The sequence below is a fragment of the Euleptes europaea genome, chromosome 8, assembly GCF_029931775.1.
Source record: "Euleptes europaea isolate rEulEur1 chromosome 8, rEulEur1.hap1, whole genome shotgun sequence".
NCBI lineage: Eukaryota > Metazoa > Chordata > Lepidosauria > Squamata > Sphaerodactylidae > Euleptes > Euleptes europaea.
The window spans coordinates 16,256,635-16,276,201 of NC_079319.1; the positions used below are offsets into that span (position 1 = coordinate 16,256,635).

At 45.7% G+C, this 19,567-nt stretch overlaps 1 protein-coding gene across 1 annotated transcript in view; it reads left to right on the forward strand.

Annotated features, from left to right (window-relative positions):
* SAMD12 (sterile alpha motif domain containing 12) overlaps window positions 1-19,253 on the forward strand; it is a 230,977-nt gene extending 211,724 nt beyond the window's left edge. Inside the window, exon 5 of the mRNA XM_056854752.1 lies at window positions 19,182-19,253. Coding sequence (XP_056710730.1) covers window positions 19,182-19,204 — 23 coding nt within the window. The 3' untranslated portion in view covers window positions 19,205-19,253. The remainder of the gene's footprint in view (window positions 1-19,181) is intronic.
* Window positions 19,254-19,567: the final 314 nt, after the last annotated feature.

Here is a 19,567-nt window from a genome sequence, read left to right on the forward strand (position 1 = left end):
GTTAATTAGGGGAAAAAACAATTACATGGGGGGGAAAAAGAGCGAACCAAGGCAAATCGGAAAGCATTCACCACCTGCCTACTATGCAGCTTCTGGGCAAAATGCCACCGATCTGCTCCAAACCTCTGGAGATATTCCTAACCTCATGTCCTCCCTCAAGTTCTTGTTAGGCTGGTTGTTCACCCTCCCATTAAATGTCCATGGTTAGTAAAGGGATCGTCCATATTCATAGGCAGTAAACCCCTGAATCCCAGTACTAGGAAGGCCTCAGCCGGTATGCCTTGTTGCTGGCCCTCCAGAGTTACTGGTTGGCCACTGTATGATGCAGGGTGGATTAGACGGCCCGCTGGTCTGATCCAGCAGGCCTCAGTCAGTCAGTCATTTATTGATATGGCACATAGCCAGACTAGGGTTGCCAACTTCCAGGTGGTGGCTGGAGATCTACTTCTATTACAACTGAATTCCAGCCGATAGAGATCAGTTCACCTGGAGAAAATGGCCGCTTTGGCAATTGGACTCTATGGCATTGAAGTCCCTCCCCTTCCCAATCCCCGCCCTCCTCAGGCTTTGCCCCCAAAACCTCCCACCGAAGGCAAAGAGGGACCTGGCAACCCTAAGCCAGAAATATACAAAAAACATTAAAACTAGGAATTCCAAATATAAAAAACACTGGAGAGACTACATAAAATCCTAAGAGTAAGCTACTATATACATAGATAATAAGGCAGGTCATCCCAACAATTTGCACCTAATTTTGGATGCGGGGGTACAAAATTTAGCAGTGTCAACACTGGATTTTCATCTGAGAGCAACTTCCTCGCCCTCTCCGACTCCGAGTTAACTGAGAACCCGTTAGTCCAAGGGCGAATAAATTTGCCACTAATCTCATCATAGTAAGGGCAGCGGATGAGAATATGCTCCATGGTTTCTGCATCCCCCTATACCACACTGACATAATCTCTCTGAGGTGGGGATTTTTTAATCTCTACCCTCTCGGAGTGCTGAGGGGAAGGCAGAACATCTGGCTTGCGAGAAGGCCCTTCTATGACTATTTATTTCCAGAGTGAAAAGATATTTAGCAGGGGCAACAATGAATCCAGCAGGGCTCTTCTTATGTTCTTATCTGCTGCATTGCTATAACTTGGTTCCCCTCCCTTGTCAGTACCCATCTAGCTCTATTCACGGGGCATACGATGAGGATAGCTGTTTTCTTTTATCCTCAGATAGCTTCTTGCACACTGGGGCAAGATGGAGAAAAAGTATCAGCTGTTTGGAGGACTTGTTGAACCTAACCCTGTAGAGATGCAGGTGAATTCTGGGAGGTGCTAGAAATACTCCATTCAGACATCACAAACACAACTGGGATTTCTTTGTGCTGTGAATGATCCTGAAATCTGGTTTTGAATCCTAGTTTGTGAGCAAGAGACAAACCCCGTTTCTTAAAATGCTGAAATTCCAGATGTCACAGATAACACTGTTTCGAGTGAAGGTGTCTGTAAACTGGGAAGTAGTCAGTTTCAGCTCCAAGTGTAAGAGAAGTGAAGAGCTTCAGAATTAAGAGGTTTTGTCCTCATCCCAGGCAACGAGAGTTTGTTCATAATATATAAATTTCCGCTGGTTAGAAATTCATAAGTTCAGAAGAGCTTTCTTATTGGCGAGATGTAATGCCCTAGACTCAGCTGAAACACAAGGGAATACAATAAAATTATTGTAGAAGAATGCCCATTTTGACCAGATCAAATAGACCCCCCCAGCCCACATTGTTTTAGCATGTCCACAAAATAATACTGCACAGAATAAATACATCACTCCCTGGATAAAACAGCTAAAGACACTTTCTGAGAAGCAGATACTGCTGTCAAATAGATCGGTCAATTGCGTGAGAGATGTGGCAAGTTTTCTCTTTATAGTGTCAAGGAAAAATTAAGTTACATTTCCCCTTTTTAAAGTGTGAAGTGGTTGATGGCTAGCCAGTGGCTGTTTCCTAAATCTAGGGAAAAGAAAGGAATATATTAATACAGCCTGCGCCGTGGAGATTCTTTGGAGCATTTCCTTATTAATTGCAAATTGATACCTGGCTTTCCTCCTCAACAGGGATCCAAAGTGACTTATATATTGTTTTTCCCCTCCTCCATTTTATCCTCACAGCAGCTCGCCTGCGAGGTAGGCTGGGCTGAGAGAGAGAGAGAGCGACTGGCTCAAGGTCACCCAGAAAGCTTCCATGGCAGAGTGAGGATTCGAACCTGGGTCTCCCAGTTCCTAGCCCAGCACTCTAACCACTACGCCGTGGTTGCTCTCAAAGCACAAACAACATGAGATGTTGCATGAGTGCACTCTTCTGATAAACTGGATCAAGGTCTGGTTTGGAGACTTCAGGCCATTTCACGCATCTCGATCATCTTCTGGGCATGTAGTGGGGGTCACGGGGTGTGTGGGGGAGGGTAGTGTAAATTTCCTGCATTGTGCAGGGGGTTGGACTAGAGGACCCTGGTTATGATTCACAAAACAAGTGGCTCTCTGTGAATCTGCGCCTGAGCAAAGAGGTAATACCGATGGAAGTGCAGCTCTGCGCCAACTCAATACCGCTCAATATCTGCTGCTGCAAAGGAGATGGCGGGACACTTTAGAGTGGATTGTGTGTTGTAATTGAAGCTTCGGCTGTCAAAATAGATGAGCAATGTGTGTCTTGTGATGCATTAGCCTTGCTTTGTTTGCTGTTAGTCATTCAGGGAATTCAGTAATTGATAATGAGCTTTCCAGTCATTAGTATAAATTAGCCAGGTTCTACTGTATTACCCATCCAAAACTGTAATTTCTCTCTTAACTGGAAAAGCATTGTTTAGTAATGTTTTGGAAATACTTCCTTACTCATAGTCCATTCATGTTACCACAGATAACGAGCCTGAGGATTTAGGCTGAGGTATCACACTAGAAGAACAAATAAGATTGTGGAGAAGCACCCAAAAATTAACCCCAAAGTTTCCATTGTACATCTCTCGTGCAAATATATATATATATATATATATATATATATATATATATATATATATATATATATATATATATATATATATATATATATATATATATATATATATATATATATATAATTTCAGTTGTGACATGACAGTGGGAAAATAGGAAATTCAAGGCACTCAACAAACTGGATCTCAGATTGGGGGAAGTGCTCCTTTCTGCTCCCAGGGTGACATACAACCATCAGCCACCCTTGTATGGAAATAATCTTCCAGAGCCCAAGGAAAAACCAAGGAAGAAAACAAAGTTGCACTTACCTGTAACTGTTGTTCATCGAGAGTGTCTTCTGTGCAGGCATGCATTGGCCCATGCCTGGGCCGTCCCATGCTGGACTGCACTGAACACACGAAGATGAACACGGAAGCCGGTGTGATTAGTGTTGAACTGGGATCTGGATTAGGATTTGAATCCCCACACTGGCACAGAAGATTGCTGGGTGATCCTGGGCCACACATATATTCTAAGGGGCTAAATGAGAGAGTGCAACAGTGTTGTTAGGTGTTTTGGGAAGTACTGGGGAGGTAAAACAGGGTATAAATATCCCACATAAATAAAATAAAATCACAATGTCATGCCAGCCTAGCCGTGTCTATGTTATGTGGAAAATGCATGTTGTTTAAGCAAGTAAAATGGAATTGGCCAGAGGAAAAACCTTCTGTGTATGTTTTTTTTGCCCCTGGCTTTGACCATTACTCTTTAATTTGAACACATGAAGCTTACTTACACTGAATCAGACCATCGGTCCATCAAAGTCAGTATTGTCTACTCCAGGGGTGTCAAACATACAACCCGTGGGCCAGATCCAGCCCCTGGAGGGTTTTTCTCTAGCCTGTGGAGCCGAGGCAATTAGTCTCCCTTCCCCCCCTCCCCCAACCTTTTCTGGGCTTCCCGGGACTGCTGCGGCCCTGCGCGGAAGCCTTCCCCACTTCCTCCCCGGGTGCACACAGGATGCTGTGGCCCCACATGCCAGCTGGAAGCCTTCCCCCCTCCCTCCCTGGGCACGCATGGGCCGCTGCGGCCCCGTGTGCCAGCCTGAAGCCTTCCCCCCTCCGTCCACCGGGCCCACTGGCTGGAGCGGCCCCGCAAATGCAGCCAAGATCGTTCCCCCCTCCCTTCTCTTCACATACTGAAATGTTATGCTTTTATACCTCATTTGCCTGAGTTAAACTCAACCTCGCTAACTTTGTGGAATGTTCTGATCATCTGAAAATTGATCTTAATTTCTGTTTTCCTTGTCATGTGCAGCTTTTGATGCCACATGTACCAAAAGATAAAGGGTTTTTTTTTTTGGGGGGGGGAGTAATCAAAAATTCCATAAACTTTTTTTTAAAAGTACAACATGCTAGATCTAACACCTGGGTCCATATCTATATATAGATCTGGCAAGGTCTGTGTTCCTTGGTAAACATCAAGTATCTGTCAATTTCACCCTCACCCCTAATGCTAGCAAGGAATCCCCACTGACATTAATCAAAATGTGAAGTGATGAAATAGCTTAAGATTCTGGCATTCTCAATAAAAGCCTCGAGACATAAATGGTGTATACAGGATAGTCACATCAGGGACAGGGACAAAGGATGGGAAAGTATGCTCTTCCTGGTGTGTGTGCTCACAAAACGGCCAATGCAGTCCTAAGTAGACTTATACCACTCTTAACCCAGTGACTTCAGTGAACTTAGAAGGGTGTAACTCTGCTTAGGACTGCACTGTTAATCTTTCTTTTGGAAGCAACATGAGTATGAAGCTGATCTCATTCAAAGACATCCTCACCTGAATTTGCACATGCAGTGGATGGCCAGTGTGGTGTAGTGGTTAAAAATCTGGAGATCCAGGTTTCCCCACTCCTCCACATGAGTGGTGGACTCTAACCTAGTGGACCAGGTTTGTTTCCCCACACTTCCACATGAGTGGCGGACTCAAATCTGGTGAACTGGATTTGTTTCCCCACTCCTACACATGAAGCCAGCTGGGTGACCTTGGGCTAATCACAGTTCTGTCAGAACTCTCTCAGCCCCACCTACCTCACAAGGTGTCTGGGGAGAGGAAGGGAAGGCAATTGTAAGCCACTTTGATTCTCCTTTCGGTAGAGAAAAGCAGGGTATAAAAAACAACTCTTCTCTTCTTCTTCATTTATATGTTCTGGTACAAAAAAAATCTAACACAGAGATAGCTATCCGAAATGCAATGCAAAATGGCAGGCAGAACACTCTAACCATAGGGAAGCTGTGAACAGGAGATAACGGAAGAGTGGATTGATGCCTTTGCAACAGCCTAAATTGTCCAAACTAGCCCCAAGCTCATCATAACTTGGAAGCAAAGCGGGGTTGGCCGTTGGCAGTACTTGAATGGTTGGGCTGTTCCCAATTGCCTTCCCATCTCCTCCCCACAACAGACACCTTGTGAGGTAGATGGGGCTGAGAGAGTTCAGAGAGAACTGTCAGGAGGCAAGAATGGGGGCAGGACAGGGCAAACCCATCTGGGTGCTGCACGGAGATCTTTTTCATTGTTAGAAAGGGACTTACAGGCCCTCTTGTAAAATTAGGGTTGCCACCCTCCAGGCGGTGGCTGGAAAGTTCTGCTATTACAACTGATCTCCAGGCGACAGAGATCAGTTCACCTGGAGAAAATGGCTTCTTTGGCAATTGGACTCTATGGCACTAAAGTCCTTCCCCTCCTCGAACCCCGCCCTCCTCAGGCTCCGCCCCAAAAACCTCCTGCCGGTAGCGAAGAGGGACCTGGCAACCCTAACTGTGACTGGACCAAGGTCACCCAGCTGGCTTCATGTGTAGGAATGGGGAAACAAACCCGGTTCGCCAGATTAGAGTCCATCGCTCTTAACCACTTCACCACGCTGGCTTTTGATGAAGAGGTTTCCTCTCTATCATAACTAATTTGATCCTGACTTCCTCTCTTTTTTCTCATGCAAGCAATCAATATTTTAAAGAATGTAAGCAGCATGAGTACCCAGCTTGCAGGGGGTAAAGGGAAGATGACTGGGGAAGGCACTGGCAAACCACCCCATAAACAAAGTCTGCCTAGGAAACGTCGGGATGTGACGTCACCCCATGGGTCGGGAATGACCCAGTGCTTGCACAGGAGACCTTTACCTTTAAACAGCATTGGGCTTCCGTAGGGTGTATGTATGTGTGTGTGTGTGTGTTGTTGTTGTTGTTTTTTTAATGTGCAAATCCCAGAAAGGGACTGGGAACTTTGAAAATAAATATCTCGGTGGTGGCATTCACAAAGGGTGTGAAATTGAACTGTGGATAAAAGGGAAGCGAGTAGAGAGCAGGCACTGAAAGCGTCATTCTTTGTCATGCTCATAAAAGTTAAAATGGAGTGAAAGCCTTAACGTGTGCCATAAAGTAACGCTGTACTTTGAAGATTGCACAGCACATCTCTCTGACGGGGTTTGCTGCAATGTATTTGTGGAGCAAAAGGGGCCTTTAAGTGTTTGATGGCTAAGTCAGCAATTTTTCCCCAAAGGCTGCGGAGGAATTACCAGCCCCGGCCATAAATTTCACCCACCAAGGCAAAGTTATTTCTGACTCTCCTGCTGGCCCATAATCACCAAAAGGCAGAGGATTGGACAGTTTAAATTTTGCCTCCTTGAACTGAATAGCATTAAATCTCTTTGAAAGATATGTCCTTACTCCGAGGCTCCATTTAGAAATACTGCCACCTCCGATAGTTTTGTGTTCGCTGGGCAACTTCAGAGTTTAAAGTCTGGGGACTTTTGAACTGTGTTTCCTTCTTACGCATTAAATGGTGACTTTGTTTACTTGAAAGGTGTACCCTTGGGGCGAAAACGCATGGTCGCTTTATCCTCCTTTAGTCCCTGTTTCAGCCAGGATTCAGCCAGGATCGAACGCATGCGTTTCGCCTAATGTGCGTTCGATCCTGGCTGAAACAGGGATTAAAGGAGGATAAAGCGACCATGTGTTTTCGCCCCATGGGTTTTCGCCCTTTGATCCTGGATTTGCCCAGTAAGCAAGGACTTCCTCCTCCATTGGCAGTGCCATCTACTGCTCACTGCTGCAAGAAACATTGCCTTCAATTGAAGAAAGTAGGGAGACCCCTGCTAGAGCAGAGGGATGCATGTGCATTGGCGTGCGCATGTGCAAGTGGGTTTTCAACCACCCTTCCCGCAAAGATCATGCATCCCCTCATATTTGCAGCTTCTGCGCGAACGTTCGCCTAGCTGAGAGGACAGGAAAAGCCAAGGAGAGAGGGGAAACCATCTTCTCCTTTTCATGGATAGTCCCAGATCCAGATATATGAGATTACTAGGGTTACCAGCTCCGGGTTGTGAATTACCTGGAGATTTTGGAGGTTTCTCCTGAAGAGCAGAAGACTGAGAGGGGATATGATAACCATCTTCAAGTACTTTAAGGCCTGTCATATAGAGGATGGTGCCGAGTTATTTTCTGTCGGACCAGAACCAACGGGTTAAAATTAAATCAAAAGAGTTTCCGTCTAGACATCAGGAAGAATTTTCTAACAGTTAGAGTGGTTCCTCAGTGGAACAGGCTTCCTTGCGCGGTGGTAAGCGCTCCTTCCCTGGAGGTTTTTAAGCAGAGGCTAGATGGCCATCTGTCAGCAATGCTGATTCTATGACCTTAGGCAGTTCATGAGAGGGAGGGCATCTTGGGCATCTTCTGGGCATGGAGTAGGGGTCACTGGGGGTGTGTGGGGGAGGTAGTTGTGAAATTCCTGCATTGTGCAGGGGGTTGGACTAGATGACCTGGTGGTCCCTTCCAACTCTATCATTCTGATTTTATGAGGGCAGGGTTTGGGGAGGGGAGGGTCTTCAATGGGGTATAATGCCATAGAGTTCCCCCTCCCGGGCTGCCATTTTCTCCAGGTGATCTGATCTCTGTTGCCTGGAGATCAGTTGCAATAGCAGGAGATCTCCAGCCACCACCTGGGGGCTGGTAACCCTAGAGATTACCATAAATGTTTGTTCTGTACAACACCGTAAGCTAATGCAAAGATATTTGGCCAGGTGCATTGTTACGGCACTATTTCACAAGTTGCGTTGGTATGACAAATGTCTTCTTTGCATGCCTTCCAGAAGAACAGTTTGCTCTGCCTGGGCATCTTCTGCTGTTGGCCTTACTATCTGGAATATCTTGCCTGAGGAAGTACAAAGAAAGCTTCTTCTTTACTGAGCAGTTAAGAGATGTTCCCTAGTGCCTTCTCTAATTGGCGTGTATTGGGCAATATTTTTTTTGTCTGTTGCTGCACTGATTGTTTTTGATCTCTCTAGTCGAATCGTTCTATATTCTCTATGCATAACATATTGAATGGAATCTTTGGGGTTCAGCGTGTCGGAAGTTGTCTCAAAACGAAACAGAAGTGCAGTGGCATGGGGCAGTATTGATTCCAGCATGAATTTTCATGGGCCAGAGCTCACTTTCTCAGATGCAATGAAAGGAAGCGAAAAAGCTGTGTATTTTGAATAAATTGATACATTTCTCCAGTGCAGATGAAATGTGTGCAGTGCACATTGCTGACGCTTCAAGTTTGACTGGGTGTATAGTGAACTGTGTAGCCGTTCCGTTAGTATATCCCACGGTCTGGGACTAGGCTAAATTTTGAGCCTCAGGCATCATCAGAGAGCCAGCATGGTGTAGTGGTTAAGAGCGGTGGTTTGGAGCGGTGGACTCTGATCTGGAGAACCGGGTTTGATTCCCCACTCCTTCACATGAGTGGCGGAGGCTAATCTGATGAACTGGATTTGTTTCCCCACTCCTCCACATGAAGATGGTTGGGTGACCTTGGACTAGTCACAGCTCTCTCAGCCCCACCTACCTCACAGGGTGTCTGTTGCGGGGGTGGGGAAAGGAAGGTGATTGTAAGGCAGTTTGATTCTTCCTTAAGTGGTAGAGAAAGTCGGCATATAAAAACCAACTCTTCTTCTTCTTCTTTTGGACGGCAGAAATAAAACCAAACCTAGCTATTGCCATCCCAAGCAAGCAAGAGCAGCACGCAGCATGCTCGGGATGTGTGGGAGAAGAACGTACGTACGTTGTGCCAAGGACAGGGTGATAAAGAAAGGGTCAGCATGTACTACCCACCCAGAACATTCCAAGGAGTTGGTGAAACCGTTCTTTTGGTTTACGCTAGGCTGGAGCTGTTGCCGGGGAGAGCTGAACAAATTACAGAGGCGTAAATCTCACCGGGAATGTGCTCAGCCTTTGTATTGGACCGTCACATCAACAGGAATCAAGAATACTGCCGGGGGAAGTCATAAGAACATAAGAAAGGCCCTGCTGGATCAGACCAAGACCCATCCAGTCCAGCAGTCTGTTCACACAGCGGCCAACCAAGTGCCTCTAGGAAGCCACTAACAAGACGACTGCAGCAGCACCATCCTGCCTGTGCTCCACCACACCCAAAATAATACGCATGCTCCTCTGATACTAGAGAGAATAGGTATGCAGCATGACCAGTATCCATTCTAACTAACAGCCATGAATACCCCTCTCCTCCATGAATATGTCCACTCCCCTCTTAAAGCCCTCCAAGCTGGCCGCCATCACCACATCCTGGGGCAGGGAGTTCCACAATTTAACTATGCATTGTGTGAAAAAATACTTCCTTTTATCTGTTTTGAATCTCTCACCCTCCAGCTTGAGCAGATGACCCCGTGTTCTAGTATTATGGGAGAGGAGAAAAACGTCTCCCTGTCCACTCTCTCCAAACCATGCATAATTTTATAGACCTCTATCATATCACCCCTTAGCCGCCTTCTTTCCAAGCTAAACAGCCCTAAGCGTCTTAACCGCTCCCCATAGGACAGTTGCTCTAGTTCCCTAATCATTTTGGTTGCTCTTTTCTGCACCTTCTCAAGCTCTGTAATATCCTTTTTTAGGTGTGGTGACCAGAACTGTACACAGTATTCCAAGTGTGGTCTCACCATAGATTTGTACAAGGGCAGTATGATATCAGCAGTTTTATTCTCTATTCCTTGTCTAATTATAGCCAGCATGGAATTTGCCTTTTTTACAACAGCCGCACACTGGGTTGACATCTTCATTGAGCTATCCACTACCACCCCAAGATCCCTTTCTTGGTCTGTCGTTGCCAGCACAGATCCCATCAGTGTATATGTGAAGTTGGGATTTTTTGTCCCAATATGCATCATTTTACACTTACTCACATTGAATCTCATTTGCCATTTTAATGCCCATTCTTCCAGTATGGAGAGATCCTTCTGGAGCTCTTCACAGTCCGATTTTGTTTTAACCACCCTAAATAATTTGGTGTCATCTGCAAACTTGGCTACTTCACTGTTTAACCCCAACTCCAGGTCATTGATGAACAGGTTGAAAAGCACCGGTCCCAACACAGATCCCTGAGGCACCCCACTGCTCACACCCCGCCATTGTGAGAACTGACCATTGATTCCTACTCTCTGCTTCCTATTTTTCAGCCAGCTCTCAATCCATAAGAGGACTTGTCTTATAAATACCTGGAGATTTTGGGGACGGGGCCTGAGGAGGGTGGGGTTTGGGGAGGGGAGGGACCTCAATAGGGTATAATGCCAGAGTCCACCTTCCAAAGCGGCCATTTTCTCCAGGTGAACTGATCCCTGTTGCCTGGAGATCAGTTGTAATCCCTGGAGAACTCCAGCCACCACCCGGAGGTTGGCAACCCTAGTGCTGGGAAGCCTGTATCATGAACTTACTGGGTGTCCCTGGGAGATTCCCTTCTCATCCTCTGTTTCCCCTTGTGTGTCATGACAGAGCCATAAAGGTAGAGTTAGTTATCCATCCTGACAGACCAGACCACAGTATACAAGCCATAGAAATTGAATCCCAAAATGTCCTTCTTGGGTGGAAGGTAACTGCTGCTTGGTCACTTGCATCTAGGGCTATAGCATTACCTCAGGAAAGTGAAATGAAATCCAGAGGTGTGTTTTTAGTTGCACATGAGGTGGTGCAGAAGTCTGCACATCTTCTTCCACAAGGGGAAGAATGTATCTTCTATAGCAGTTTTCACAACTAAGAGGATCTTGTGCAGTTGTTTGTGGTTCTTCTTCCACTCATGGTTCTTTGGATCCCACTCCAGATGAGCTTCAGAAACATTCTTAGATAGCAATAATTTAATTAAAGGATTATCTTTTAACATCATCTTTACGGCCTACTTTTAGCCTGAGAACTGTTTAAGATTCATTTGAAGCTGCTCAGTGTTTTACATTTTTGTGCTCTGGCGGGGGGTTTTAATGTTGGGTTTTAATAGCATTTATGGTTTTGTGAGCTTTTATTTTATAAGCTGCCTTATACAAGGCTCTCGAAAGAGACGATGCAGATATTTTCTAAATAAATAATGAATAGGTAATTCCAAATGCATTATGTGAGTGAGCCAATCTTCAAGCTATGGGGGAAGAGGTAAAAATAAACAACATATCTGGTCAATGCAGAGAACCACTGTGGTGTAGCGATTAGGGTGCCTCCTCCGTTGTATCCTTACAACAACCCTGTAAGGTATGTTTGGTTGAGAGTGTATGAGTGGCCCACCCAGCGAGCTTCCGTGGCAGAGTGAGGGATTTGAACCTGGGTCTCCCTGATCCTAGGCTGATGCGCTAACCACTACACTGCACTGGCTCCAACAATGGGTGACATCCTAAATGTGTGATTGGCTTTCCCATGGAAGCAGCTGAGCTGCATGATGGATTTTGCACATGTGGCTGCTCAGCTCACACTCTGACATAAGCAAAAGTCCTCTGCACTAAATGGTTGTGACGCAGCTACCTAGGGAGGTGGTGAGCTCCCCCTCACTGGCAGTCTTTAAGCAGAGGCTGGACGAACACTTGTCAGGGATGCTCTAGGCTGATCCTGCATTAAGCAGGGGGTTGGACTAGATGGCCTGTATGGCCCCTTCCAACTCTATGATTCTATGGTTTTTGGTAACAGGAATAGCATTCCTATTGCAAAACCAGATGTTCAGAAAAGAAGACAGGAGCACAAGTTGCCAAATACCATAACATGATCGTGGGCAAAAACAACAACAAAAAGGTCAAGGTGCTCTCTCATCTACCTTACCTTTGTACAACTGCCAAACGGTTGTCTTTGTCATCATCCACAAAAAGAGTGCTTTTCACAAGTAGGGTTGATGACGCCGGTGAGTCATTTGTTGCTTTAATTACTGGAGGACATTGTGTGTGGTTTACTCGAATATATTTTGGATTAGTACATTTTCAATTGCTTCTTGCGTGAGCCCGTCGCTCTTCACAGAGCAGCAGCAATAACCTCTGACTAATTGGCTTTACAGAAGGGCTACCTGCTGCGAGCATCTGCCAGGACTTTCTTTCTCCCCAAAATCCTTCATCTCTTAAGTTACGTGGCTGCACATTCGGTCCCCGGCCTTGTAAACAAGAAACTCGTTTTTCGAGATCGGTTAAAAACAGGGATTTGACATCCGAAAACCGAAGAGGCTCGTTTCGGTTTGAAAAGAAAAAGAAAGTGGCTAACCCAGCATGGTGTTGTGGTTAAGAGCGGTGGTTTGGAGCGGTGGACTCTGATCTGGAGAACCAGGTTTGATTCCCCATTCCTCCATATGAGCAACGGAGGCTAATCGGGTGAACTGGATTTGTTTCCCCACTCCTACACATGAAGCCAGCAGGGTGACCTTAGGCTAGTCACAGCTCTCTCTGCCCCACCTACTTCACAGGGTGTCTGTTGTGGGGAGGGGAAGGTGATTGTAAGCTGGTTTGATTTCGCCTTAATTGGTAGAGAAAGTTGGCATATAAAAACCAACTCTTCTTCTTCCTCCTCCTGCTCCTCCTCCCAGGGGACGGACCCCCAAGAACAGCATGGGTAGGGAGTTGGAAGGCCGCTGTGTGGATTCAGCAAAAATCAGCCCTCTCCCCCACACATCTTCTTGACACATCCCAACCAACTGGATGTGAAGGTGGTTTGATTGTAAGCCGGTTTGATTCTCCCTTAAGTGGTAGAGAAAGTCTGCATATAAAAACCAATTCTTCTTCTTATTATTATTCAAATATAAACATTTAAAAAAGTGTTAGGCTGAACATTTCCATGTGATCCAAACTTTGAGTTAGCACAGATAATCTGGTGGCATCTAGAGATCCCCTGGAATTACAGTTGATCTCCAGACTACAGAGATCAGTTTCCCTGGAGAAAATGTCTGCTTTGGAGGGTCGACTCCATGGCATTATACCCCACTGAGGACTTTGCTTTCCCCAGGCTCCACCCCAGATCTCCAGATTTCCTATCTCAGAGTTGGTAACCCTGAGCACAGATGGTTGTCCCATGTTGTGTTACAAGTTCTAATTATCTATCTCTCTGAAGTGTTATATCTCGGTCTGAGGGGCTGTCTAGCAGGAGAAAGCATATATTCCTGCTTCTGGGGCAATTCCAGAATTATGCTGAGTAACTCACTTTTCAAGTTTCTAGTCCTTATGACTGCACTTTTTATCTCTAGCTAATTACAAGGGCGGCCCCCATAAACGGCCACCCGCTTGAAAGCTGAGTTAGTCAAGATATTGGATTTCGTACTTCCTTTTCTTGCCAATTTTCTCATTGCTAATGGCATTAATTAATTTTCTTTATAGCTAATTAAAAGGGGCCAGGCTATCGCGACAAAAGTGCATCATGAGCTGGAGGGGCAGCAGCTGCTCTCTGTACCTGGCATAAAGTGCTACGTTGAGGGCTCTGTGCATTTGGTATTCTGCAAACGCAGAAGAAAAAAAACACACAGAGTGCTGATTTCATCTTTTACGAAGGCACCGGCAATGTCAGTGCAAATCTGCATGCCTGCTGTAGGGTGCTGGCCTATTTCAGAGGGAATGGCAATAACCCACAACACGGGCTTACCATGGGGTGACAGGGGGGATAGATTTCATAAGTGACAAGCATCTGCCTGGTTGCCATATTTAAGAGCCAAAGGATATTTTGATCCAGAATTCTTTGGCTAGTAAGCCTGGCAAGAAGCATCTGGCCTTCTCCCATAACTTACGGCTTGGCTTGCTTATTTGAGTACTCTCTAGTTTATTTGTTGATATCCCACTTTTCTCCCCACCATGACTTATAGCATCGTTTCCTCTCCTGTGTTGTACCCTCATAGCAACCCTCTAAAGTAGGCTAGGCTGAGAGAGAGAGATGGTGTCTGGCCCAAGGTCACCCACTAAGCTACCATGGCGAAACAGGAATTTGAATCTGGATCTCCCACATCCAGAGCCAACGTAGTGTGGTGGTTAAGGGAACTGGGTTTGATTCCCCACTCCTCCACATGAGCGACGGAGGCTAATCGGGTGAACTGGATTTGTTTCCCCACTCCTCCACATGAAGCCAGCTGGGTGACCTTGGGCTAGTCACAGCTCTCTCAGCCCCACCTACCTCACAGGGTATCTGTTGTAGGGAAGGGAAGGTGATTGTAAACCTGTTTGATTTTTCCTTAAGTGGTGGAGAAAGTCGGCATACAAACACCAACTCCTCCTCCTCCTCTTCCTCCTCCTCCTCCTCCTCCTCCTTCTTCTTCTATTCTGACACTCTACTTTAACCAGTACACAGTACTTCCCTAAAGCCCATCCTCTGGTCCAGAGGGCAGAGCAAGCTGTAGAGCTTTGTGTCATTTTCATCCTGCTTTCCCGGTCATAATATTGAGTGGTTTGGGGCAACCTTTGACCTAGCGTATCATAGACGCAGCTTATTGGAAGATTGCTTCGTCAGAACAATATACACTTAACAAAAATTACATGCAGCAATATCTGGATTTAACCACAGAAGGGCAAGGTTTAGAAATTCTGTTTTCTAGCAGCTTGACCTCAATCCAGGAAGCTTAGAGTGGCAACGTCCCCTCCTCCCGACACTCCACAGCTCAGTGAAAACCAGAATCAAGTTGTACCTTAACCTTAATGTGACCCCCGGGAAATTACGGGAACTGGGAACCATCCCTGCCCTGCCTTGGCAAAAATCCACATCGAGCTTGCCCCAGTAACACTCTGCACACTGTCCTTTGCAGAGCATCTGCTCCCTGGCTGGGTTCCAAGGCGCTTCTGGTGTGTATTTTATTTATAAGTGAACTTTTGAGTCTGTAGAACACCTGTATCCAGAGGTGGGGGGGGCACTTTGCAGAGAAGGAGAACGTCGGCATTTAACTCGCCGCTCTGAATTGGCAGCCGTCCTGCCGTTGGCCATCCTCTCGGTTGCTTCTGCGATTAGTAACTTGTCCCTTTGTTGAGCTTTGTTGAAATGAAGCAGCAAGACGCAACAGGTAGAGTGCTGAAGATGTTGGCATCCTGGGAATACTCCGGGGGGACGTTAAGGCCGCTTGCACTTCACTTGGCAGAAGGGGTCCTTTGATGGCATTGAAAATGGTGTATTTATTGCCTGTCTCTTGGATCTAGTAAACGAACTACTCCCCCCTTCCCGATGGAGAGCCAGTGTGGTATAGTGGTTAAGAGTGGTGGTTTGGAGCGGTGGACTCTGATCAGGAGAACCAGGCAGGGAATGTGATTGTAAGCCGGTTTGATTCTTCCTTAAGTGGTAGAGAAAGTCGGCATATAAAAACCAAGGCCATTTATGCAGGGTCAGTTTTGATGCTCTCTCAAAGCTCTTTTTTTAAAATGTGATCTTTAAAATGCCTATTCACAGTCCCCACTCAAAAGGAGAAATTCCACCCACCCCCCACTCACCTTCTCCTTTGTTCCTTCGTTTGCATAGTCATTAGCAACCGTTTGCATAGCTAGTGTGCGGCTATGATTTTGCATGCTTCCTTGAGGGGATTCTTCAAGGCGGGGCGGAGCAAACAAAAGGTCACGTTAAAGGGGCTCTTAAGAAATGCGAAGCCGGTATGTGCCAGCTTCGCAGTCACTTCCTGAATGACAGTTCAGCGTGAAAAACTAATATATATATATATTATATTCTTATATTCAGTATAAGACATACATATGCGCTTCAAATTTCCAAGCATAAATGGCCCAACTCTTCTTAAAAGTCAGAATATCAGAATATGCATTTGGGATTCTTTGGCTAGATCTGTTTTATCTTCCAAGGAAAGGTGGTGCAGTCCACACTTCATCAGGACTCTTAAGTTTTGTTGCAGTGGAGTTGGCACCTCATTAAAGAAGGTGAATGTGTCTGCAAGAAACATTGCATCATGCGGACATGTCCTTTGAATCAGCAAGGGCACTTACTCATGAACAGACCCTTTCAGGGTCGGGCATCCAAGCTTGCTTTTACAGACACCTTCTTCTAAGTTGATGTCGCTGGGAATAAGAATCCAGCCTTGAGAAAGGCTCAACCCATAGCAGAAAGTGGACATAAAAAGGGATTCAGCTGCCCAGGTCTCCCGCTATAACAGGAGGGAAGGGAGAGGGTATGGCTCAGTGGTAGAGCATCTGCTTGGCATGCAGAAGGTCCCAAGTTCAATCTCTGGCATCTCCAATTAGAAGATCAGGTAGTGGGTGATGTGAAAAATCTCCACCCTGGAGAGCAGCCGCCAGTCAGCGTAGACAATACTAACCTTGATGGACCAATGTTCTGATTCAGTATAAGACAGCTTCATGTGTGTTCAGTAAAACCATAGACATTTGGGAGATTGCTAGAGATTGTGGTGATGCTGTGATGTCACTGCCGGCTATGCGACTGGAAGTGACGTTGCGGTATCTGGTGCTACACAATGCCTAACCCCGCCTCCAAAAACTCCTGGGGGTTGCCAGCCAACGGCTGACCCTGGTAGGGATGTTGCCTGATTAATTTATTGAAAGCTGGTGTATCATAGTGGCTGGATTTTTGGCTCTCACCTCTACAGTGAAATCATTTGGTGGTCTTAGGCAAGTACACAGAGCCCCGTGGCACAGAGTGTTAAGCTGCAGCACTGCAGTCAAAAGCTCTGTTCACAACCTGAGTTTGATCCCGACGTAAGTCGGTTTCAGGTGGCCGGCTCAAGGTTGACTCAGCCCTCCATCTTTCCGAGGTTGGTAAAAGGAGTACCCAGCTTGCTGGGGGTAGAGTGTAGATGACCGGGGAAGGCGGTAGCAAACCACCCCGTAAAAGGGGCCAAACAAAGTGCGAACAGTATTTTTTATAACAGTTTTGAACTCTTTCTTTTATAATTTTTTTATTATTTTCTCATTTCAAACATAAATTAACAATACAAAGTAAAGTCTAATAAAGATTCTAGTTCAAAAAATAAAAAGAAATAAAAAGAAAGTTGACTTCCCCTACACTCTCTTCTGTCCAAAATTAAATTGTATATACTTTTGATAACTACAGTTTCAAACTCTTAATACATCGGTGGGAATACATTGAAAGTGCGAACAGAATTTTTTATAACATTTCCAAACTCTTGATACATCGCTGGGAATACCTAATGCTGTAACAGCCATAGTCTGCCTAGTAAATGTCGGAATGTGATGTCACCCCATGGGTCAATAATGACCCGGTGTTTGCACAGGGGACTGACTACCTTTGCCTTTTTAGGCAAGTACAAGAATTGGTTACTGTGAAACGCTCTGCATACTCCCATCAGACACCCCCCCCCCCCGTTATATGGGCATAATAACGCTCACCTCCCTCACAGCATGGGTAATAATGTACTCGAAGGTCTTTGGACACTTGAAAGAGCTATGTAAATTCTAAGCATTGTGATTGTGAGCTAATCAATGACACTTGTATATGTCTGCACATATATACATAAAACAATGGGTTGGATCCAGCCAGCTTTTCCATTCACCTAATTCCTCTCCTTACTATAGCCCACATCCACATGGCTTTTGTCCATGCATGCCCCGATGAGCGCCAGCATGTCTTTTGATTACGCCAGCAGAAAAGCAGGTTGGATCCAACCCAATAGTTCTGAAGATTGCATTACCAACTGTGGTTTCCATCAATACTTGTATTCAAAATAATTAACTTTTAAGAAATCTGATGCTCTGTTAACTGGGGGCACCTAGTTAATCCGTTTTTTAAAAAGCTTTAAATGTGATAGGTTCTTGTAGGTTATCCGGGTTGTGTGACCGTGGTCTTGGTATTTTCTTTCCTGACGTTTCACCAGCAGCTGTGGCAGGCATCTTCAGAGGAGTAACACTGAAGTTACTCCTCTGAAGATGCCGGCCACAGCTGCTGGCGAAACGTCAGGAAAGAAAATACCAAGACCACGGTCACACAGCCCTGATTACCTACAAGAACCTATGAACTCCGACCATGAAAGCCTTCGACAATATTTTAAATGTGATAATTTGCTGAGCAATCCCAAACAGAGGTGCACCTTTCTAAGACCATTGAAGTTTACAAGAGTCTAACTGCTTAGGGCTGCATTGTTGATGCTGCGGCTTCTACAAAAATGGAAGTTGTGGTGGTTCAGGAATGGCTAAAGCAGGGGAATTTTTGAGATGGGTTTGAAATAGGATTGCCAGCCTCCAGGTACTAGCTGGAGATCTCCTGCTATTACAACTGACCTCCAGCCGACAGAGATCAGGTCCCCTGGAGAAAATGGCCACTTTGACAATTGGACTCTATGGCATTGAAGTCTTGATGGAAAACAAATGCTGCACAGGTTATGCACATGCCAATCATGCCCCCACCGGGCAGTTGGCAAGCCTAACCAAGGGTCTGATTCAGTATAAATGTGCTTCATGTGTTCATGTGGTTGCTTGAGGGCCTATATCACAGGAAACCACCAACTTACATTCAGAGGATGAATCTGTCGTTCCTTAAAATGTAGTCGTAGAGGTGTGGCCCAGCAAAAAAAGAAAAAGGAATTGTGTGATTATAGGGTTGATATATACCAAGCAGCCTGTATTGAGTTCAGACAGATTGGCAGATTCCAAGGATCACAAAAACAGTTAATATCAGGTTGTACGGTGATGCCAAATCCTAGGGGGTGGGTGGGAGGGAGTCTATGAATCACCCCTACGATTACTCCCAAGTTGATTTGCATCCAGGGAAATGGTGCAGTGATTTGTATTGGATAACTCGTGGGAGGGAATGTAAAGGTGGAATGGAGAACATGTCTGGGAGCATTTAGTTTGAGCAGTTGTATAATTTGTACAACACAGCGCTGACCTTTTTTGTTTCAGCCGCAAGTGCTACATTGTAATTGCCTTGCTTTGAGGTAAGCATCTATTTACGGTCTCTTGTGTGTGTGTGTGTGTTTTTAAATCTTTTCAACAGCCTCCATAGAGAGTTCTCCGTAAACGTCACCAGCCCTCTCAAGCTGCTGCCCTGCCAGGCGAGACGAAAGTGAACTTTCCCTTGGTCAAAAAACAAAAAATAAACCCGGAGCATAAACGACTGCGGTGCTGATGGGAGAAGGCGATGGACGAGAACTGGAGAAGTAGACGAGATCCCACACTGCGTTGTCACTCGGAGAAGCCCGGCGAAGTCTCGGTTTGCTTGCAGAATTAAGTCGTGGTGTAACTCCCAGCGGTGTTTACTTCTTCCAACTGGTCACTGGTGAACCCTTCCCGCCGCAAAACGACTTCCGGTTGTCATCACTGTGCATAAAACTTTGTGTCCCTGCTAGGGGGACTCTCACTAAAAAAGTTCTTTTTCTTCTA